This window comes from Amblyomma maculatum, chromosome 1 (genome assembly GCF_055883805.1).
Source record: "Amblyomma maculatum isolate TAMU_Amacu chromosome 1, ASM5588380v1, whole genome shotgun sequence".
Lineage (NCBI taxonomy): Eukaryota > Metazoa > Arthropoda > Arachnida > Ixodida > Ixodidae > Amblyomma > Amblyomma maculatum.
The window spans coordinates 398,148,517-398,171,220 of record NC_139344.1 but is presented as its reverse complement, the minus strand read 5'-3'; the positions used below and the strand labels follow the sequence as shown (position 1 = coordinate 398,171,220).

General features: G+C 46.5%; 1 protein-coding gene across 1 annotated transcript; it reads left to right on the top strand.

Moving 5' to 3' along the window:
- Positions 1 to 481: 481 nt before the first annotated feature.
- LOC146208675 (zinc metalloproteinase nas-27-like) lies at positions 482 to 22,016 on the top strand. The gene is made up of 12 exons (XM_084595908.1): positions 482 to 879; positions 7,773 to 7,860; positions 9,111 to 9,212; positions 9,328 to 9,502; positions 10,769 to 10,895; positions 12,429 to 12,501; positions 15,509 to 15,727; positions 16,520 to 16,664; positions 17,802 to 17,930; positions 18,843 to 18,928; positions 20,218 to 20,342; positions 21,369 to 22,016. Exons 2-12 carry the CDS (start codon positions 7,789 to 7,791, stop codon positions 21,493 to 21,495), a joined length of 1,380 nt encoding a protein of 459 aa, XP_084452034.1. The 5' UTR covers positions 482 to 879; positions 7,773 to 7,788; the 3' UTR covers positions 21,496 to 22,016.
- Positions 22,017 to 22,704: the final 688 nt, after the last annotated feature.

The following is a 22,704-nucleotide window of genomic DNA, read 5'->3' as shown; positions in this document are numbered from 1 at the left end:
AAAAAACACACGCTGCCCGTTAATTGAAGTTTCACAGACCACCAAATCCAAGCCAAAAACGCTCTGGCTCACCTCATTTCACTGACCAGCTTCTTTCACTCATTCCCTATTACACGCGTTTTCCTCGCGGTGCAGTCAGGGGCTCGCCCTCGGTGGGTACAGACATAAACTGCAGTAGCCGCGGCACAAAATATTTCCATTTAGACACATTGCACGCGAAAATCGTAAGAGCGAAACGCAAGTGAGATTATGCGGAACGTGCCTTGTCAGAGCTGTGGCGGTATGGCGCGGAAGGAACTGCCGCAAAGCCCCGAAGAACAGGCCCTGCCTCTGTCCTTATCCAAAGACGTTGCGAAGCTTTTCAGGCGCATCCTGTTGATACTAGTTGATACGCCCGCATGACGCCACCTACGGGCGGTTGGGTGAAGCGAGCGGCCTGGATAAAATGACGGGGGCGAAGCGAAGGCTCAGTGTGAAAGTCTAGAGAGAGCGAGTCTATTTCTGTAATAACCTACCACGGTTTACAACCAGCTCGCGAGCCGCGGTATCATGCTGATGCGTCAACGGCGGCGGTATCGCTTGGCCGTATTCTATACACATGCAAGCAGATCGAGCCAGAAGCGAAGAGAACTGAGTGACGTCATTGTTGGCAGCAGAGCCGCAAGCAAGCGTCGTCGGAGCGCCGGCACGCTTTTCGAGCGTACTTGGCATCCGGCGAACGTAACGCCCTGGGATCACTTCCTCGTGCGCGAAGCGATATGCCGAGCATTGCAGTGCGTCCGCTCAACAGCCGCCGACTGTCTTGTGGTATGCTTTTGACAGAATGAACGGTGGCAGCTTGACAGACGCTTGATCAAGAAAGACTGGGAACGCCGCAAGGTAAGTTCCAGTGTTCAAGCAGTCTAAGGTATCGTTAATATTCCCCTTCGTCAAGGAAATTTGTAATGTATAGTGTCGGTGGTTCTCATTGGTTATTCAAGGATAGCGATCGTGGTTTGGGGCTGTCAGCGCCCAAGGAAGGCTACAGCTCATGCCCAAATCCGCAGCAAGGATTGAGCCGTGATTGGAAGCTGGGCCGAGAGCTAGCTACATTTGTCATTTCGATTGCACCTTATCTCGTTCATCCCTTTCCCCCAAATCCACCCCTCACAGATTCAGGAAAGTCTATTCGTTACAGGATGGTGTCGATAATGAAAGTCAGGTGCTTTACCATTCGCTTAGTTGTCATACCCCTTTGAGCGACTGGCTTATGCCGCTTTAACTGCGTTAAGATAACACGGTCTTGCGAAGCCCGATCAAGCAACGATGGGACATTTTCAGTTATGATGATGAAGGGGCCAAGTTTCACTTATTATTGGCCCTCATGTTAACACTCTAAGTGCATTGCGGTGCGTAAGCTAAAAGACAGAACACCGCCGGTAGTTATCAAACGAACGGCGCCAAGTATGGTTGGGTGCGTTAACTTATCGGTTTCTATAGGGAACCTGCACTGGGTAGGCGGCGCTAAATTTGTTCCGTAGCGCGCCTATAAAATGTTGCTGTTAGCCGCTTGGTTCGCGATAAACGACCGAGCGTGTTCATCACTGTTATAGATACGCATGTGACAGATAACGCCCTTTCCTAGGCGCTCTCGATGTAGCCCAGTTATCTGACGCGCCATGCAAAGCTTCGACAGAGCGTGCAATCTGATCCGTGTAAGTTCATGCAGGTGGCGTGAAAACTCCCTACGAAAGCGCTTTAAAAGTATTTGCTCTTCTCATTAGGCTATGTGTTACGGCGCGGCGATCGCCACAGCAAACTTCATTGCAGGGTGCGTATACCCACTCCAGCGACCTTGTCAGCTGTGCAGCACACGTTGTGAGAACAGCGGATTAATTTCGACTGCTTGTGTTTCTCTCTAATGGGTTCACATTTTCACCATCCCGTGCATTGTAATAGAAAGTAGAAAGAGAGCAAAGAAAACACATTGCATGCTTGTAAAAAAAAAGACACAGATGAATGTCAAAAACAACAAAACAAAAAAAAAAAGCTTCGCCGAAACCCAAAAATGCACCCTTCGTATAATGTATGAAGTGGCAATGTGCGCTTGTGCGTTTTCGTAGCCTAGAACTGCAAGTTCCCGAGAAGGCTGTTTCCTTTTCATTCTTTTCCGCGGATTTCGTGTCTCGTTAACTGTTGTAGCAGACTGTTCGATATTCATTCCCACAACATATGCGAACGATATTGCTTAGGCCCCGCCGTGGTAGTGCAGTGGTTAGGGCGCTCAGGTACTATGCCCAAGGTTGCGGGATGGAATCCCGGCTGCGGCGGCCGCTTTTCGATGGAGACGAAAGGCAAGGCGCCCGTGTGCTGTGCGATGTTAGTGCATGTTAAATAACCCCAGGTGGTCGAAATTTCCGGAGCCCTCCACTACGCCGTCTCCCATATAGCCTGAGTCACTTTTGAACGTTAAACCCCACTAACCGACTAAACCAACCGGTATTGCTTAGGAATTTGCTTTCGGCACTGTTTTCTATCTTAAAGCTCTGGCGAAAAGGGGCGTCGTCATATTGTTTCGCTAATGAGAGCAGCTGGTAACATGCACTGGCCTCACAAAGCTTTTCGCCAAAGACTGCCACCATTGACGTCTTAAACAAGCCGTCTTAAAGCACGGCTTATCTGTAGCTATCTTCGTCATCCTTAAAAAGCGCGCCTCCGAGAATTGTTATCAGTTCACACACTACGCCGGCCCGTGCGCGTAGTTATCGCTTTACCACAGATTACCTTTCCTTTTGTGGGCACAAGTCCAACTTATGAACGCTTCTGGTTTGAGACCTTCTATCTGCCTATCATCGCCCGGACCATCGCAAGCGTAAGGAAGCCCCACCATCGTCTATCAGTGCCGTGTTGAGCCAGGCCACCCTAAGCTGAGATGCATGCAGGCGCCGTCTGACGCGAAACTCTCCTGGCATTAAGGATAACCATTGTGTCGAAGTACCGAGGCAAGTGACGGAATGTGCCGTCACAACAGAAGTGCTTCATCATATTGCGCCTGCATGCGGTTCGGCAATATCCCGACACGCGTCGGCAGGGCAAGGGCAGGGCGCCTTAATTTTTGCTCGATATATATATCTAGTATGTACAAGACCAACCCCGGTCTATGACGTAACGCTATATGCGGTGGCGCTTCTGTCGCCAGGCTGAGCCGGTTGGGGGTAAAAACTATAGCTTAGCGCCCATGGGAATACAGAGACCCGAAAATTTTGAATGCAATTTTCTAATTTCACGGCGCACCTATGATATCGTTATTCGGTACAGAGCAACCATGAACATCCTAGAACAGGTCACGAAAGTATGAAATCTCATTGACGAGGCGAAGTATTTTTAAAATAACGCGAAACGTATGCGGGTGCGAGTTGGGAGGGCGACCCATAGAAACATATGTAAACGCAACTTACCGCAATATTTTACTCGGTTCAGCAGCGTTGAACCCTTCTCATTTTTTGGTGAACGTCTTGTATCACGCCCCGGCATGGCACACTACATTCCCTTGCAAGTGCTGCAAATCTGACGACTTGCGGGACCGTTCACAGCACGATAAACTGACCGCGCACAGTTGCAGACGGCAATGCACCACCGACGCTGTCGCTAGCAGACGCTCCGGAGCTGGAGGCGGCCGCGGTGGGTATCGCTAGCTGCGCTGTCGTCTGCTGCATTGCGGGACTCTCGTTCGGTCCGTATTGTCGTATGGCGTTTGACAACTGTATTTTAAATGTAATTCTATCTAGGATGTATCACTTGAGGGACAGTATTATCAAGCTAACTTACTCCATGCGGCAGCATATCACACTAAACAAAACTACGTGATTCGCTACATGAGCATTTTGGGGGTGTCTGGGTTCACAACATAGATTATTCGGGGAGTTTTAAAAGTAGACCGCCTCCGCAATGACGCAGCCTACTTCTTCAAAGCGCTGGCCAATGTTTAATGACCGGCCACCACTTCTTGTGCTCTGCGAAACGAGAAAAATGTTGCGGTAAGTTGAGTTTACTTGTGTTTTTATGCGTCGCCCTCCCAACTCGCAACACCATACGTTTCACGGTGTTTTCAAAATACTTCGCCTCGCTCATGAGATTTCATACTTTCACGATCTGTTCTAGGATGATCACGGTTACTCTGCACCGAATAAGGACATCATAGGTGTCTCGTGAAATTAAAAGCTGCTTAGAAATATTTTGGTTCCATGTATTCCTATGGGCGCTAACCCTATTTTTCACCCCCAGTCGGCTACGACGCCGCGAGCGCCCCCTTTGTTTGTAAACACGGTGTTGGTCTATAAACAGGGAGGAGCGGATGAAGTCTTAAAACCGCAATAGCTGAGCTATCATGGCCCCCGACTTCCAAACGCTGGTTCTATGGTCTCAAACCCTACCTCGTCGGGCCACGTTTCGATCATAAACGGAACTCAAAGAGCCGTCATGCGCTGTGAAGCGTAAGTACACGTTAAAGAACAACTGAGAACCACTAGTTGAAACTTATCCAGAGTCCCTATACTAGGAATATCCGATTTTGCAGACCCGGACTACTTGCCGGTAGATCCCTGGTTCCGCTTTGAAACTAACGTCATGGTCACGTGACCGAATTGTCTGGGGCTGCTCCTAGGCTCCTCTCCTGTTTACCTGCCCGCCGTCGTCTGCTACAGCAGACTTTGCAAACCATCGGTTACCACGACTATGTTCTTTCACAGTGACGCCGCACGCACGTTTATCCCCTCGCACGTGCAGAATACTAAAGATAGAAGAGTCGCTAATTAATGTGTGCTTTTCGCAAGCGGAGTGCGACAAGTATGAATGTGAAACGTTTGACAGAACTCAGCTTAGCGGGGATTGTTTTTCAATGCTGCTCGCAGAGAAGTTCGCGCAAGGTAGAATTAGACCAACTCACTTCGCTCCGGCTACACAGAAAAGCAGAAGAAAGCATATGCGAAAAGAAAGAGCATTAGCTGCTCCAGTACAGAGCGGTTCGCCTGCGATGCTATCAGGCGTGTGCAGCCTGCGCGCTGAAAAAATGGCGAAACAGATGTAAGTACTTCTGGACAGCATGAACAAACAATCCGTGCTTGCGGCTCTGAACGCATTCGCGTGTAGTGAATTTCAAGCAAGAAAGCGAAAATGCAAGATTCAATCGTCTTACAGCTGCTTAGAGACTAGCTACGGAGTTCGTATCAACGTTTAAAGAAATAAAAAAAAATACTCAGAATATGCAGTCTAATGTCACCTTGGCGCTGCTTTGCCAGGAGCTGTACTGGTAGGCGGAGCTTCTGTACTGCCGAGAAAAATCATGCGGGATTCGAGTCAAGAAATAGTCCGCGGTACTGTCCGGGCCTGAGAAAATCGAATGCGGCCACTACCGCACATCTTCCTTCCAGCTTACTTCACCCCACTCTTAATTCATTTTTCTACGTCATAGCTGGGGTGTGTGCCCCGAAGGGCGCAGTGTTTTTTCTTTTCCTAGTAAACCATTTGCATGTGGTCTCTTTAGGTGCCTCCACGATAATAAAAATGCATATGGCGCCTCACACGTACCGACAAAGGCGCCGCCTCTCCTGCGTATACGCGGGCATGTGTCGGTTATTCATTCGTAGAGAGCGTAAATTGAATAATTAATGTGTGTATGTATGCCACAGACGAAGCAGCGGCTGTGCGCCATTCACAACAAAGGACTGCGATTTGTTTTTGACCAGACTGGCTTGTTTAACGCGCACCCACTCTCTCAGCACAGGTGTTGTGTAGCGAAAGCTACACTGCGGTAGGTTTTCAAGACCTCTGGTGGTCGCAGCTACGCCGTGAAGTAGCCTAGCTACAGTCTCCTCAAAAAAAAAAAAAAAAAAAAGTAGCCTGCCATGACATTTGAATTCACGTTACCCCTATGCCACGGGCAGGAGCTGCCAACTTGGGTCTCTCCTTTCACATGGGAAGGTGATATCAGAATCAGCCTACCAGAACCGTTTGCATTCTCGTTACCCCAGCGACACGGAGGCACGTCCATACGCCCTGGTTGAAGCGTGACTTTATATGTGGGCAGGTAGCTTAACCTGTACTCTTAAAGGATGAGCTTAAGTGTCCCCAATAATGTAGCACCTTACACTGGCAGGGCGTGATAGAGAAATAATGTAGCAGGCAAAAGAAGCTTCCGCTGTTGCTTCCGCAATTCAACTAGGATTAACCAGAGCTAAACCACAACTAATTTTGTCGATAAGCATATATGTTCGAGCGACTTCGAGCGAAAACTATGAGAAACGCTGTAGAAGAGAACTCTTCGTTGATTGGCCACTTGGGGTTCATTAACGAGCTGTGATATCACCCGTGGTGCAGCACAAGAACGGCTATTACACTTTTACGTCGAGATGAATAGCCGCCTCGCCGGAACCGGGCACCGCGACCTCGTAGAACACCATAACCGCTGAACCATGGCGGTGGGTAGGCAACGTTTCAGGGTAAGACATTGGGGAAGAATTGTGAATGTCACAATATGAAAAGAATATCACACCAGCTACGCCTGTGGACTCGGTATCTCAGATTACAGCGGGGAAGCAGTGAAAGTTCCGGTGGAAGCTTCCGAGCAACAAGCAAGCGTGGGAGAAGTGAATGCAACAAACGGTTCCTCCTTTGCTATAGGAGGCTTGCACAAGCTTACACTTGCCATCGGTTCGAATCGGCTAGGCTAGCATCACTCATAACATGGACTATTCTTTCGCTGGTTCGTTGCCTTTACATGTATTTCTTTGGGTTTGGGAAAAGCGAAAGGTTTCAAGCAAGGGCTTGTAAGCAGGCTTCTGTAAAGCACCTTCTTCATAAGAACTGTCTTAGCTCCAAAATAAAATAGTGAGCCAAACCGCCGACCACCGAGGACCTACAGAAAAATTTAAACAGTGCCCTGGCATTCAGACTCCCGCTGGCATCCGAAATAACGGCTGTCCTGATTATTTTACTTTTCAAGAAAATGGTAAATGAAGATCGAACTGCTACTTCTCTTCCCAGAAGCATTATCCGCCCAGAGCACCAACACCTTGTCCCATGGGCGAGAAGGAGGTTTCAAAATATCTGAGAGCAGGATAGGAGATTTGTAGACGAGGCTATTTCTTGTACGTGTATATCAGTTTAAAACAGTCTAACAGTGGAGGTTCATATCGTGAACTCGCACGATCTGCTCGGAACTTGCTCTAGGCCTGACACGGAAGAAGTGAAACAAAACTCACTTGTACACGGTACTACTCGCTGCTTAATTCAAAAACATTTCCGCGGGTAATTCTTAAGGATGAGTCACACAGGTGCTTAACGTATGTCCGGATAATTACCACAAATAGAAAAATGTATGTCACTGTTTGGAAATCTATCAATGTACTTAGCGGGGAAATGGGGAAAACGTAACAGGAAAAGGGGTCGATATATCTCGCTTTTCTCATACATTTTGACGAGATGGATAAAACTACAGCCTCCAGAGATGCGGTTTGAGTGACGTAAGCGTGGCACTGCGTTACATTTAGATTACGTCGGATAAGGCCCCTTTTATCGCCACCTACTCCATTAAAGGGTTTTCCACAGAGTGAGTCGATTGTGCCCTATATAGCTGAAGCTCTTTTAACGCTCTTCATGTTGAAAGACAGGAGCGCAAGCAGATCTAGTGCTGAACATTTTCTTCGCGTTCCTTTGCGTAGTTGCTGTGTTTGGTTACTCGCTTAGAACGCCAGCTATTCGCGTACTCCTTTCCATTTCGCTCCGTTTTTCTCCAGACCCTCAATTTAGAAGATGGCGCTGGTCGTCGTGCTGGCTGCTACCGTGGTGTTCAGCCTTGTTTCAAGCGGATACACACAAAACAACGTAAGGCTACAACTCCGCCAGTTCACGCCGATGTCGCTTTCGTGTTCTTTTCATTTTCTTGAGTGTATAGAAAGGTGCGTTTTTAAATATAAACAGGGGCCACATCTTTTAGTCCAATCTTCTTGACAGTGCTGGAGGCAAATTATTGCCTGAGGCACAGGCTGGTTCATGATGAAGTGAAGTTCACAAATTTCTTCGAGAACGTTTTTGTGCCAAAGGCCTGCATAACGGCATTGTTTAGCTAGAATTTCATAGTAAAAATGTGTACAGAGTACTTGGAACTCAAGATAAACCTTGTTTTTACTACTTTTCGAAGAAAAATATTTATTTCAGTAAGAATGCTTAATATATATATTGCTAAAAAATATCTAAATTGAGAAATTTAACAACACGAAGCAATTCACAGCTGTGTATCTAGCTGCAGTTTCGCGCTCTCTATACGTTTTCGCTCCACGCGCAAGAATGCTCGGATAAGTTTGTTCGTGCAATATTACTGCCTAAGCACACAGCGCTCACAGTCCGCCACGTGATATCCATAATAAGTCTCGCAATATGGGGCCACTGAAAACACATAAAAAGTAGCTGTCTGAGTTGTGACAGGCCGGGCATCTTATCGTACATGTGGCGGCCTGACTTATCAGTCGCCGCACTGACCATATCGTTATCAGGACTGCGCTGAAAACGTGTTGGCGCACGCTGGCCTGGATAAGCCTAAGTTCAAGCATGCAAGACAGTCGTCAGACCCTTTTCTTGAAGAAATGGACGTTCGGGCAGTGTCGGGAAATCGACGAGAACCTTTTTCTTGCATAAATGTAATTCTGAGCCACTATGATTAAATTACTTTCAAGCAAGCCTTACTGCATACAAACTTCCATGAGAGGAAAATAAAACGTCTCCATGTCTCAGAACTGCGTTTTGGAATTAAAGGAACTCCAGCGAGGACTTTAACAACCTGCACGTCTTGCCTTTAGTACCTTAATTTAGCACCTTCTTTTCCTCCACTGAAACATGGCCGCCGTGAACAAACATACCGAACCTGTGTACTCGTACAGTTTGGATGATTCAGTTCGTTACAGCCAGTGTGGCCAGTCCGGCGAGCCTGCCTTGTAAACTACGGTGTGAAAAGTTCTAAATTATGTTCTGTTATTAATGAGCAAAACAATTATTTTCGCTGGAAAGAATGTGCGTCCGCGCTTTTTAGGCTGCCTAGTATGTGGAGGCGGGAACAGGCATAACATCAAGTCCTGCAGTTTACAGGTGTTTGGAATGCTACCGACAATGCCACGACCGACGCCGCGGAACAAGAAGAGATCACAATTTTCAGTATCGACAACAGAAGTGACAAGGAAAAGGTAAGAAAAATCATCATTTTGGACCGAAAGATTTCTGTCTATCAAGTTTATGTTATCAAGATGCAATATACCTACGCTGAACGCTCTAACTCCCTCGCGTCTCGCCTGTGTGCAGTTCTTGGAGGCCATCAAAAATATGAGAAAGCTGTCGACCGGCGACTACGTATACCAGCGAGACATTAGAATCACCAAGGCACAACTGGCGCACATCTACGGTGTGGACACCTCGAAGGATGAGACATCCTACGTTTGGCCCGACGCGAAGGTGCCGTTCTCCATTGGGAAGAAAGGTAGGGATCTTTTTTTTATTTTTTTTTACGCCGCGAGCTTTTCAGGGAAGCTACTAGGGAAACTGAATTTTTCCTCAAATGTGAACACTTAGAATAATAGTGTCACATCAAATGGAGCTGTAGATGATGAATTGGTGCTACATTGTCTTGCCGTGATACCGCGCCGAAACGCCGCGCAGGGAACAGCTTCCAGCCTCTGCGCACCACTTCCAGAAACGTTGGACGCTGGACTATATTATTGGGTTCCCTAACCACTCTCAAACCACTCTCTCAGTCGCCGGTAAAAACTTAATTGAGAGCAAGAGAGACACTGTGAAGATGAGAGGCATATATCACACTGCGTAGATGCCCTCGCTGTTGTCTTGGGCACGGCTGTCCCGCCCATGGTATAGGAAGCTTGAACGCAGCGATGCATTCTAGATTGTACGCCATGTTGTCGTCCTTGGCAGCACGCGACGCAGCCACCGCACATGCAGCATATCTGCGTTTCAATGTTCGCTTAATGCGTACACAGCCGGTGCCGGCGCGATTGTATACAGTGCTGCGGTGGGCTGTAACAGCCGAACTCAAAGCAGAGCGCAAACTGAAAACCTTGCAGGCCGACTTCGGGTACTCCAGAATTCAAAAATATACGCCAGCACGAGTGCGAGAAGACAAAAGGGCAAGCTCTCTGAGCAACGTCGACGTGATTGGCTCGCACGAACAAACCGACGCGAGATCAACGCCAATCCTTGCAAGTACCAAACTAGCCCCCAGGGCTAGAAATTAATGAATGTCGGCAATTTTGACGGGTGGCCACAAGTCTAAATCCATAGTGCAGTCGTCTGCGCGTAGCTTTAACGGGTCAACACCGCACTACTTTGCATTTTCTTCACAGCGCGCCTGATCCTTCGGGCACAGCGTAGACGCGTATACGCTCCTGAGGAATCTGCCGACATCTGGCACGCACGTATGGGCAGCGCGCGAGTGTGTTTGCTTCGTGGACCGTCGAAAACGACAATGCAATCTCGGTCATTCCACTGCAGCCTGACTGCGCTGCTTCGTCTGCTGCCAACGGCGTCAACATGGCGGATTGCCCATCATGCATCGCTTCGTGCAAGCCCTATAGGCTGCAGGTGTTCAAAAAGCTGCCCGCGCTCTGCGAGGCTACGACAGAAACTTTTGAGGTCGTTTCGCTGACACATGGTATAATGGGAATATTGACTATAGAGAATGCCGAGAGCTTTCAATTTTGTTTTTGTTTTTTTTTTGTCCTTGTTTTTTCAGTGCTCGCCTACGCGCAAGAAATTCGCGATGCCATGCACAAATGGGAAGAACAAACGTGCGTTCGCTTCGTCGAGTTGACGCAGGGGGCCAAGAACGTGGACCACGTTCGCTTTGTGCAGTCTCGGTGGTGAGTGTTGCGGAAACAACTCACGCGACAGTTGCAGCGAGCGACACAGGTGGTGTCACCCGTTCATGGCTGAATGCTTTTTAATAATGTGGCAGTCGAATATACTGCTAAGACAAACGGCAGCGCACTCGTTTTTAGGCAAGCCAGAAATGTTAGTGCTTGGTGAGCGAAACACGATATCGCTGCTGCGTGATGCATCAGAGAGTGGTTGCATATATAGAGAGAGCAATCGAATATTTAAGAAACAACGCTGACCGAAATTAGAAGAAACAGTTATATCACATATCAGCACAAGCAATGCCGAGTGGCAGACCTTGGATTGAGGATATGGTATCTTGCCGCTGAGGTCTGCCCATTAATTTGAAACGTCTTCAATTATTGTACATATGTAAATAAGAAAGAGCACAGCACGTTTTTCTGTAGATTACGTCAAAAGCCTTTACAGAGAGCTGTCTGATTCTCATGGGCTATAATCTTTGGTTTGAGTCAAAAATAATTATCCAAGAGACTGGCATTCACATGCGCGTGCTATGTATTTGCAATGGACTTGAACCAATCGCGGAACGCGCAACCGTGTCGGCTACAGGGGAAAGGGTAAAAAAAAAAATTATGCATTAGTGCTTAACAGTATATGGAATAATTTGGCTACTACTCGTGAATCGAAGCCTTGTAGAAGCATAGCCGGGAAAGAAAGTTTCTCTTCCGATATCGATAACTGCTCCATTTGCGCGTCACCACTGCATTGGAATCCGTTATAAGAAACACTATAACTGAGTGAGGTGAGGAAGTGGACATTTTACAAAATGTGAGCCCGTAAATGGGCGCACATTAAGCAGTGGCAGAAGCTTACAGTCATAAGTTCGACATACAACTGCTTAAGAGCGACTTCGATTGGAAGACGAGTCCGAACCAGAAAAAAAAAAAAAAAAAAGTCCTCTTGACAAGGCACTGTTTCAAAAATCTGCGAGAATGTGTTCCTTTTCCTACGCGGTTACCAGCATTGTGACGTGGACAAGTTGGCGATAATGGTGTATCTGGAAGCTTTAAATAACGTATCTGAAAGGAGACCTGCGGCGGGGTGACTGCAGCAGTTAGCCTCCCTGTTGTGTCCTATACGGTCATCGTGCTAACGCCATATGGTAGAGATCGCAAAGGTCGAGGGAACAAGTTATGAGAGACAGAGGCTAACTTCGATGACAATAACATTTTCTCGCTCCGAAGACCATTTTTATGTTCCATGCCTAATTGGCTATCGTTGTTTGCCACCAGGGAGGTACCGTAAGGCACTGCCGTATTAGCAGCACTTGTCCACCGTCCTGTGGCAAGAAAAATGAACTGACTGAGATTTACGTGAATAAAAGTGCAATCGCACACTAATAATGCATGCATGCTTGTCATTTTTTTCTTTTACCCGCGTACCTTGCTTGCAAATTACTCGCCTGCCGCCATATCCCTACTTTTTCGTGCTCCCACTCTTGTGACATAAATGTTCAATTCGAATGTTGTTCTCATATCGTTCCCACATTTCTTCAGGGCTTACTCGTATCTCGGAAGGCAAGGAGGACTGCAGAAGGTTGGAATACCCAGCACATTTTTTCCTGACACGGTGAGTTACTAAAGCCCTAAAACTATGCATACAGCCGCTTCTGTTGTTACCTACAACCAGCGATCACAGCTACTGCGGACCTAGCGTTTCACTAAAGTGAAGAATCGCGAGCGTACGGTGAAATGGCCGTCTATATTTCAACCTATTTTGTGATAGTGAGGAATGCATGTCGCACCAACGACGACAAAGGACAGAATCAAGACGAATGAAAGAGCTTGTAGCATCTACCATTACGAACCGATGAAGATAATCAGCCAATTAGTCCAACAGCAGATGTCACTGCTCTTTAGCGCTACTATAGTTTGTAGAGCCGCGAATCGTAGAATAGGTACCGACGCTGCTCTCCTCCCGTTGAAGGCCGCATTGAGCTCCAACGCAATCTTTAGATCCACCCCTTAATAGAGTTATTCCGGCATCACCAAGTTCTCTCGACGTTCCTATGGTAACCAAAGGTAAGGAAAGCATGCGGAACAGTTAAGCCCTGTCTGAAAAGTGATATCTGAAGTGCTGCGTAGCTGTTAATTTTGGAGATTGTATATATATATATATATATATATATATATATATATATATATATATATATATATATATATATATATAGTTGGTTTGGTTTGTGGGGTTTAACGTCGCAAAGCGACTAAGGCTATGAGAGACGCCGTAGTGGAGGACTCCGGAACTTTCGACCACCTGGGGTTCTTTAACGTGCACTGACATCGCACAGCGCACGGGCGCCACTCTGTTTCGCCTCCATCGAAACGCAGCCGCCGAGGCAGGTATTCGATCCCGCGTCCTTGGGCACAGTAGTCGAGCGCCTTAACCGCTGCGCCACACCGGCGGGACATGGGTATTCGATCCCGCGCCCTTGGGCACAGTAGTCGAGCGCCTTAACCGCTGCGCCACACCGGCGGGGCATGCATATGATATCATATGCATGCCCCGCCGGTATATCATATGCATGCCCCGCCGGTGTGGCGCAGCGGTTAAGGCGCTCGACTACTGTGCCCAAGGACGCGGGATCGAATACCTGCCTCGGCGGCTGCGTTTCGATGGAGGCGAAACAGAGTGGCGCCCGTGCGCTGTGCGATGTCAGTGCACGTTAAAGAACCCCAGGTGGTCGAAAGTTCCGGAGTCCTCCACTACGGCGTCTCTCATAGCCTTAGTCGCTTTGCGACGTTAAACCCCACAAACCAAACCAACTATATATATATATATATATATATATATATATATATATATATATATATATATATATATATATATATATATACAGGGTGTCCCAGCTAACTTGAACCAAGGGTTACAAAATATATTTGAGGTAGGTCAGTGAAACCAATTGCATACAACTGCCAGCTTGTTTGCGCACTACAGGCAATTTTTTTGTTTTGCATTTACTTAATTAGCTAATTATGTTAATTTCTCCAATTTAATAAATATCGACTTTAGACCAAAAATGTGAATTGGAAAGTTGTAGAGCACCTTCAGAAACTCCCATTCCATTAATTGCGATAAAGAAAGTCTCACGTGTATCTTTTTTTCCGGGCTCAGAAGAAAACCCGCGAAATACAAATACCACGTGACTAGCGCATTTGTGCGCCGCGATTGTGGTGCGCTCAGTCGTGGTTTGAGCGAACGAAATAAGCTGCGGCCGTGAACCGATGGTCCCGTTGCAGCGGCAGGCAGAAATGTTGGCGATGGTTGGAGCGAGTTCGAGCTCGCCCGTCGCCACCGTGATCGTGGCCAGGCCTACGCACTGCAGCAGCCTACATCACAACAGGCGGATGGCGATAAAGAACCGGCAAATGAAGGTGCAGCGCTAATTTTAGTCGAGTCACATGATGCATCTCGCCCCTTTACCCAAGCCTGTATGCGCAGATTCAGTGGCTGATACCTTATCGCTCATTCGTTTGTCGTGACGTTCGCTGATGGGAGAGAAGGAGCCCTTGTTAGAATGTCGGTGGTGTCGGCTTGCAGCTCTCGCCGGAACTTGCACCGTCACGTGGGCCGGCTGTCTGACGTGGGCGAAGAAGCCATCGCAGGCATATCGGCCTGCCGCTTTAACGGGGCCAAGAAGACACGGCCGCAGCTGATTTCGTTCGCTCAAACCACGACTGAGAGCACCACAATAGCGGCGCACAAATGCACTAGTCACGTGGTACTATTTGTATTTCGCGGGCTATCTTCTGAGCCCGGAAAAAAAGATACACGTGAGACTTTCTTTATCGCAATTAATGAAATGGGGGTTTCTGAAGGAGCTCTACAACTTTCCAATTTGCATGTTTGGTCTAAAGTCGATATTTAATAAATTATATAAATTAACATAATTAACTAATTAAGTAATTGCAAAACAAAAAATTGCCTTTAGTGCGCAAGGAGGCTGGCAGTTTAATGCAATAGGTTTCACTGACCTACCTCAAATATATTATTTTGTACCCCTTGGTTCAAGTTAGCTGGGACATCCAGTATATATATATATATATATATATATATATATATATATATATATATATATATATATATATATATATATATATATATATATGGCCAAAAAGAACAGGTAAGATTGTGTCGTGTCTCTCATCTTGTGCAATGCGAAAGGCAACCTTGTCTTTTTATATATTTGTATTGTTGCAGACTGTATGTTACACAACCCGCACTGCACTTACCTTGCTCGGTTTCCTGGTTGGTTTGTATCGGGATAAACCTTTTTTTCTTCGCCTGTTCGTCATACATGTATTTTTTTGTTAGGTTTTACCCAGTGTTCTTGTTTGCAATGAGTTACGATTATATTTATTCAGACACTTAGGATTAGACTAAGACAATAATTTTCATCTGTAATAATACAGGCTCTGAGAATGAGAAGCGGTACAGAGCCTTTTTTTTTTTTTTTTTTTTACGTAAAGGCGCAGTTTGTACCTACACGGTATTGACACATAAGTTGTACTCAGCGGTACCATATCACGGAGTGATTCGTTTTAATAACGGACCAATTCGAACCATCCCTGCGCAGCATTACGCCCACCTCATTGGGCATACCCTCGGCTTACGTCATACGCACGCCGAGAGCAACCGGGACATGCTGTACCACGTGGCTTGGGACTCCGTGCCGCACAGGTACCGCTACAACTTTGACCACGAGAGCCCCGCTTACGGACCGCGCTCCTGGGTCGCTGCCACAGATTCTGAGTACGGATTTGACTGGAGATCAGTGATGACCGACGAAAGTGAGGTGAGTGCGACGGAACGGTCAGAGGGAGATCGACCATAAAACAACCCTGCTTGGTTCTTTAGCCTGTGGAGCAACCTGCCTCTGACCATGTCGCCTTCCCTTCTGCCCTGCGTACTGTTGTCTGCCGCTTTCGAGTGTGCATCGCGCCTGTTCAGGATTTTACTTTCATTCAATGTTTGTCGCAAAAGCGAACAGTTTCAGAACTATTGTATGAAGACGATATCTGTTAATTTTGAGTGATTCCAGAAGCTTCCAGCGCGGCACATAAGAATGCTTGTGCGCAGAATGCATTCTTACGCAGTGCGCAAAGCCTTCGCTGTGTGTTTGGGACAAATTAAGGCGTTTGATCCATCCACGTAAACGGCTAATATACGTTTAGGGTTAATGGTATACCCCAACAACGGCCAGTAGACGGTGAAAAACGGAGACCCGACAAAAGGTCGGCAATGCAGGCATTGACGCTGCCACTGTTGGCACAGCAGTTGCGTTTGTGCCGGCAGCTTAGAATCCACCCCTTGCGAGGAGTATTATGGCAGCAAAAGTTTACGGGACGCGTTTTGTAGAGAAATTTAAAATATGCATAGCTTTATCTCGAGAAACTGTCGCTAGACATTGTTGCCAGCAAACAGAGCATTCATTCCGCTCATAATTTGCTGAATTTCAAGCGATTGCGTTCAGTGACTCCACCGGAATATTTTTTTTTTTTCGCAACTTGCATCCCATAAACATTCCCTGGCGACAGTACACATCCATTCTTGCAATTTCCGACATACTAATTTTCTTTTTGTACAGAGTGTAGACGGTGAAGTGGATTTTGTGTTGCAAGACCGGAGGGTGGTGTATCCGACAGACCCTTTTTACCTGTACCGAACGGCGTCCCTCGAACGTGCTTCTTTCTTTGAATACAAAAAGGTCAACCAGCTGTACAAGTGCAATGGTATGTGGCTCTCCTCTCCTTCTGTCTCTTCTCTTTTCTTCGTTATAATCTTTATTACAGCTCGTCTGCTACACGCAATCGCAGATCTGACTCTACATCAGTCTTGAAACTATTCGTTTTTCGCTAAGAGGTTCAAACGCTACGAACTCATGGCTGTTTCCAAGTATTACATATTTCCGAGACTTCAGGAGCAACTCATAAAGCAGGTCTGATTCACAATAATATTTGCTTTTTGAGCGCCAACTTTCTCACTCTCTTTCTTACTGTATAACAGCCCTTGGCAACCTATTTTATACACAACAAGCAACGCAGAAGAAATTATTTTAGTTTTATGGGGTTTAACGTTCCAAACGACTCAGGTTATGAGAGGAGCTGTGGTGGACGGCTCCGGAGATTTCGACCACTTGTGGTTCATTAACGTGTACTGACATCGCGCAGCACGCGGGGGCATTGCTGTTGGCCTCCCTCAAAAAGCGGCCGCCGCAGCCGGGACTATAGACCCCGCATCCTTGGGCACAGCAGTCAAGCCCTCATCAAGGCAGAAGAAATTGTTTACTAGTGTGAGGCATCCAATGAAGCCTACAAGAGTCTTTTCTTCTAAGTAACACGCAATGTCATTTTCTGGCGCTTTTCATAAATCCATCTAGATCGAAATATTACTTTCACATATTAGTCACCCTGCCAGTGACATCGTGTGACGTTAAGACCAGGGTCCTTTTTTTTTTTTTTTTTTAAGTAATCAGGACCAGCAGTATCGGATTAGGTTACCCTACGTTTATTATGCCATGGACCTTGTTTTTGGTGTTCCGCTTTTTAAATATAAAGTCAACTACGATTATTATGCACTAATTTGTGCTGGTCCGTAAAGTCATTTTGTACATGCCTTTGGTTTTATTCTAACATTTTCCCCTAGCATCCAGCATGCACTAATTTGTGCTGATCCATAAAGTCATTTTGTGCGTGCCTTTTGTTTTATTCTAATATTTTCCCCTAGCATCCGGCATCAACTAACCCAGCGGCAAGTTTTGTTATAGCTTCGTGTCCTTCAATCCTTTCGTTTTAAGAGCACCAGTTACTATATGCCGCAGCGGAAATGACCATGTGCAATTTATCTCATTGGTATGCGCGCCCCCGCAGAGCGATGCCCCAACGTGAGCATCAGCCGATGTATGCACGGCGGCTACCTGGGGCCCCAGTGCGACTGCGTGTGTCCGCCGAGGACAGTGGGTGACCACTGCGAGCACAGGGTGATCGCTGCCGAAAACGGTGAGTCCGCATTCTCTCCGCTTCCACGCATCTGGCCACGCGTCGGAGTGAGTGAGTGAGTGAGTGAGTGAGTGAGTGAGTGAGTGAGTGAGTGAGTGAGTGAGTGAGTGAGTGAGTGAGTGAGTGAGTGAGTGAGTGAGTGAGTGAGTGAGTGAGTGAGTGAGTGAGTATGTGTGTGTGTGTGTGTGTGTGTGTGTGTGTGTGTGTGTGTGTGTGTGTGTGTGTGTGTGTGTGTGTGTGTGTGTGTGTGTGTGTGTGTGTGTGTGTGTGTGTGTGTGTGTGTGTGTGTGTGTGTGTGTGTGTGTGTGTGTGTGTGAAGTTAACGACCTTGCATCCTGGTCATGATGATGATGACGACAGAGATGAGAGGGCGGCAGCGAAAAGTTTTATGATGAACAAACACAGTAAACAGTGCAAATGTGTTTCACGTGCAGGAAAAGGGATCGGGCGAGAAAAGTTTTAACGAGCTGTGAAGATCTGAAGGAGAACTAAATCAAAAGCGATATACTCTAAACGCGCCTCACATGACCTTAGTCACAGATGGCAGCTTTTCCATGTCAGAAACCAGCGCAGCGAAGACGCTTACGTATGTCGTTGTATTATAACAATTTTGATCAAAGTTCATTTTCCCCATCATGTACAGAAATTACTGCAGTTTTCGCTTAAGAGACTGTCCTCCACCCTGAAAGCTTCTCGGATCTGTCACGCTCATTATAGGCAAACTTAAGTCAACGACGACCACATTTTGAAGTGGAGCAGTAGTAGTCTAAGCGCAGTATAAATTGTTATTGTCTAACCATTTTCTGAAAGCTTGGTGCCATTGGAGTAGGATCCACATTTCTCATAATCGCCCAGCCCACACCACTAAAAAACAGAAGCCACAGTCCAAAATGTATTCTGGGATCGTTTCAGGTATCTGCGGCGAAGTGATCCTAGAAAACAAGACCATCAACTTCGTCTCAGCGCCGTCGGCTTACCATTGCACTTGGTGGATCAGGGTAAGAAAGACCTGTGTCTATGTTACATTGTATTCTGCAAACATACTCTCCTAGCCCGACACCTGAGCTGACAGCATATTATTCCACTTTCTTCTATAAGATAGATAAAGGACCCATTTCCTCCTTTGCCCGCTCGGTAGCATCGTACAGATATGCACTGTTGTGAAGACGATGCTCCAGGGAGACATTTGGTCACGGATAAATCGCAATCAAAAGAAGCGCAGCCTTTGTCGTATTGCCACGAACTATTGTAACCTTTATTTGTTGCTGCTAACAACCATTGGCGTGTAGTGCATAGAACGATTTTATGCTCTTTTTCTCACGCTCATTTTGGCCGGTGCACGGCTTCATCACTTTCTTTGCCGCGCCGAGAACGTATCTCTAATGAGTTCAGCCAATCCCGAAGGCTTCCACATTGTTTCAAGTTGCTCTCGTCAGCGTTGGCCACTTTATCTATATATGCAGACGTTTCTTCGCAGAGTTTTAATTAGCTTTGCTGAACGCAGCTGGTATTCGTAGTTCGACTGGCGAGCACTTTTGCTGCTATCGCCAAAGCCAATTTGCTTTTTTGTGGGCGTAAGTCAGCCTAGCAAAGGGTTTCTTTCAGTAGAATCTCAGTCTCTTAGATTGCTGCCTACGGCCTTGTCACCACCACGTGACAATATATATATGCGGCGCACCGGCTTTATACGGAGCATTGATGTATGGCTCGTTATTCATGACAATACAACGTTACAGATATCTCAAAGGAGAGGGCATTTCTTGTCCTGTCCCCTCTTTAGGAGAAACTTAGTTTCCAGGGCTACTGAACCAGCATGGCTTGCAAGAAAACCGATTGTAGCGCATTTTTTACGAAGACTGTAGCTTCCTCTAATAACTGCGTTTGTAAATTAAGAGCACGCTGTTGAATTTCTACAGAAGGATGTTGAACTGGGTCTTTTCGACACTTGGCAATAAAAGGGGCAAAGAGCGCTGAAATACAGGACACCAGTGAGTCTACAAGCGTCAGCGCACCTCCCGTTTGCCATCTCGCTGTGTCCCGTTTTCTGCGCAGTTTCCCGCATCTCTGACCACTCGTGTTTCCTATTTTTAAACCATGTTTGCGCACTATTTCTGTGTTTACGCGTGAAAGGCATGCTTTCTCGACTTAGGAACCATTATAAGAGCCAACTGTTCTGATATATAGATACGAAGCTGAGATATTTTCTCACGCAGAAATTGATATCGCAGCAAGAATGCAGACGTCCTCAGTGAACTAACAGTGCCCTGTTTTGCACGCTCGACCACAGGCGCAACGAGGACACCGAGTGAGCGTCACCTTCGCTGACTTCTCGGCCGATAACTCCACTCATAGCGTGGGCAACTGCGACCTGTACTTCGAACTGAGAAGCCGAGACTTGTACAAAAGCGAAAAGTGAGTGCCACGGAAGACTCCCACGGACATCGGTCCAAATTCTCGAGACTTCATTCTTCCGCCAAAATTGGAGCAGAAAGTGCTTCACTTCGCTCGATAACACTCAGCAAGTGTTGGAGCATAATGTTAGACGCAGCTTGTGGCGCCATGTTGGGTAATCGGGAGCGTTTGTAATGTGCCGCATCGGTGTACGCTGTCTCACTGCGTTCGACTGTTGAGCGCGAGGATACATGCAGTTTCTACGGCGGGGGACGAATAGAAAGACACCCATGTGTTTTGCGATTTCAGTGCACGGTAAATAACCATGAAGGATTTAAATTGTTCCGGAGTCCTTCATTATAGGGCGCCCCTCATGACCAATGTATATCTTTAGGACGTTGAGCTTAAATATGTCACGTTTTGTGATTTTGGATGTGGCGCGTTGCGCGGTGCACTTCGGAGTGGTGTGTCACGTGGCATAACGGTATAACACATGTATTCACATGATGCCGGTAGAGGAGTTTAGCCTGCTTGCGAGGAAAAATTGTAAGAGCAGTTTGTCTGCTCGTCCATGTACTCGTAGAGAGCAGTGGGCGCAGATGTCCGTATAGAGGTCAACCAGCTAGGTCACGTGTCTCAATGAAGAAACGCTGCACGTGCTAATTGCCAAGAAGAAAACAAACCTAATAAATAATATTTTATTACACAGGGACGTTCTAAGCATGTAGCTTTTTCAATTATAACGAAAGGGTATGTCCTAGTTGGTTTTCGTCGCTTTTTATCAAAGCATGGAAATAAGTTAATCACGCTTCTTTCACTCATAGCTTTCAAAAGCACCCTTTGAATCCTGGCAGGAAGCTTCTGTTCTGCATTGGCTTATTTGTTTTCTTGATTAGCAGTTCAAGGACCTGTCTTCAACTCAAAACAGCTTCTAGACGATTATTAGCTCTTATAGTTTAGAACTGTTGCTGTACAACGTAGACAAGCGATCCTTTATTTCTTTCATGCTTTGAACCCTGATTCGCTTTTTTTTTTTTTTTTTTTCAGGTACTGCTGGTACGAGCTGCCATTGGATGAGCCGCTTTATGGAAAAGGGAAGGACTTTCTCGTGGACTACTTCGGTTCTAAAGACGCGAACTTCAATTTCACCCTCAGAGCGACGGTGTACGCTTGAACGAGACAACCGCCAATAAGTGTTCAGGAGGCTGCAGGACTTCAAAGAACTTTCATCCGTGAAACCATGCAGTGTGGTGACGTAGCCGTGCTGTAGGCCCTCGCGACAATCCTCTTGTCGGAAAGACAGCGGGAAACAACTTCTTTTCCACTGTCTCAACCGTCCAGAACGCCAAAAAATCGAAAGGCGCGGTGCCATATCTGCTCACGTGTCACATCAAGTAGCGAGGGAACACTTAAGAAGAAACTCTACCTTTACTTTGGCCCGCTGGCATTACCGGGCACAGTTTTAGGCTCCGTTTATGATTTTTTTTTCGCTTTCAGACAGCCATTGTTTGTTCGTTTTTGTTTGGGGGCGGAAAAGTACTTTCGCCAAATAAAATCGAACTGTACACATGTTTCTCACGCTCGAAGGCTAGGACAGAATCGCCTGTGTTATGGTGTGAATTTCGAAATGTCGTTTTTGTTTGTTTTGTCGGTGGAAGAACAATTTCGCCAAATAAAATTAACTGTACAGATTAATCCCGGAATCTATACATCACGCACTATGTAGCAGATGGCGAATATGGGCTTGTTGATGCATGTTGACGAAAATATGAAACAGCATTTAGGAAGACGACAAGCGAGCAGTGTTATGACTGACGGGACAAGTCAGTTTTGCTCTCTTGCCCCGACTGCCTAGCGCTGTTTCATATCTTGTTTTGGTCGCTTATACACAAGGGCCTATAGTTATTTAGACCATTGTCCAAAATAATACCTTCAGTACTGTGCTTGCTTGAACTATTTTAAGCTGTGGTTAAAATATCGGGATAGACGTAAAAAAAGCTAAGAACTCTGAAACTTACCGTGTGTGAAGAATTCACAGCTGTAATACATACCTAATAACAATGTTTGTTTTTAGGCCTGGCGAGGTTCTGTGGCCCATTTAAGCGTCAGTAACAATTTCCCGCCCTTGGAGATAAGGACAGGGGTTCTCGTCTATGACGCTCTTTACGCCGCTTTACAGTTTTGCCTGCGCAAAAGAAACCGAAAAAAAAAAAATCTTTTGTACGGGTCACAAACTCACAATCTGCAATTTCACATGGTTATTCATTCAATTGCCATTTCCATTCCCTTTCAATTTCATATTTTCTTTTTTCTTTTTTATTTATTTTGTTTTTGTTTTTCATAAGCCGATACTTAGCATCAGCAAACTCAAGTACTTGCGCAC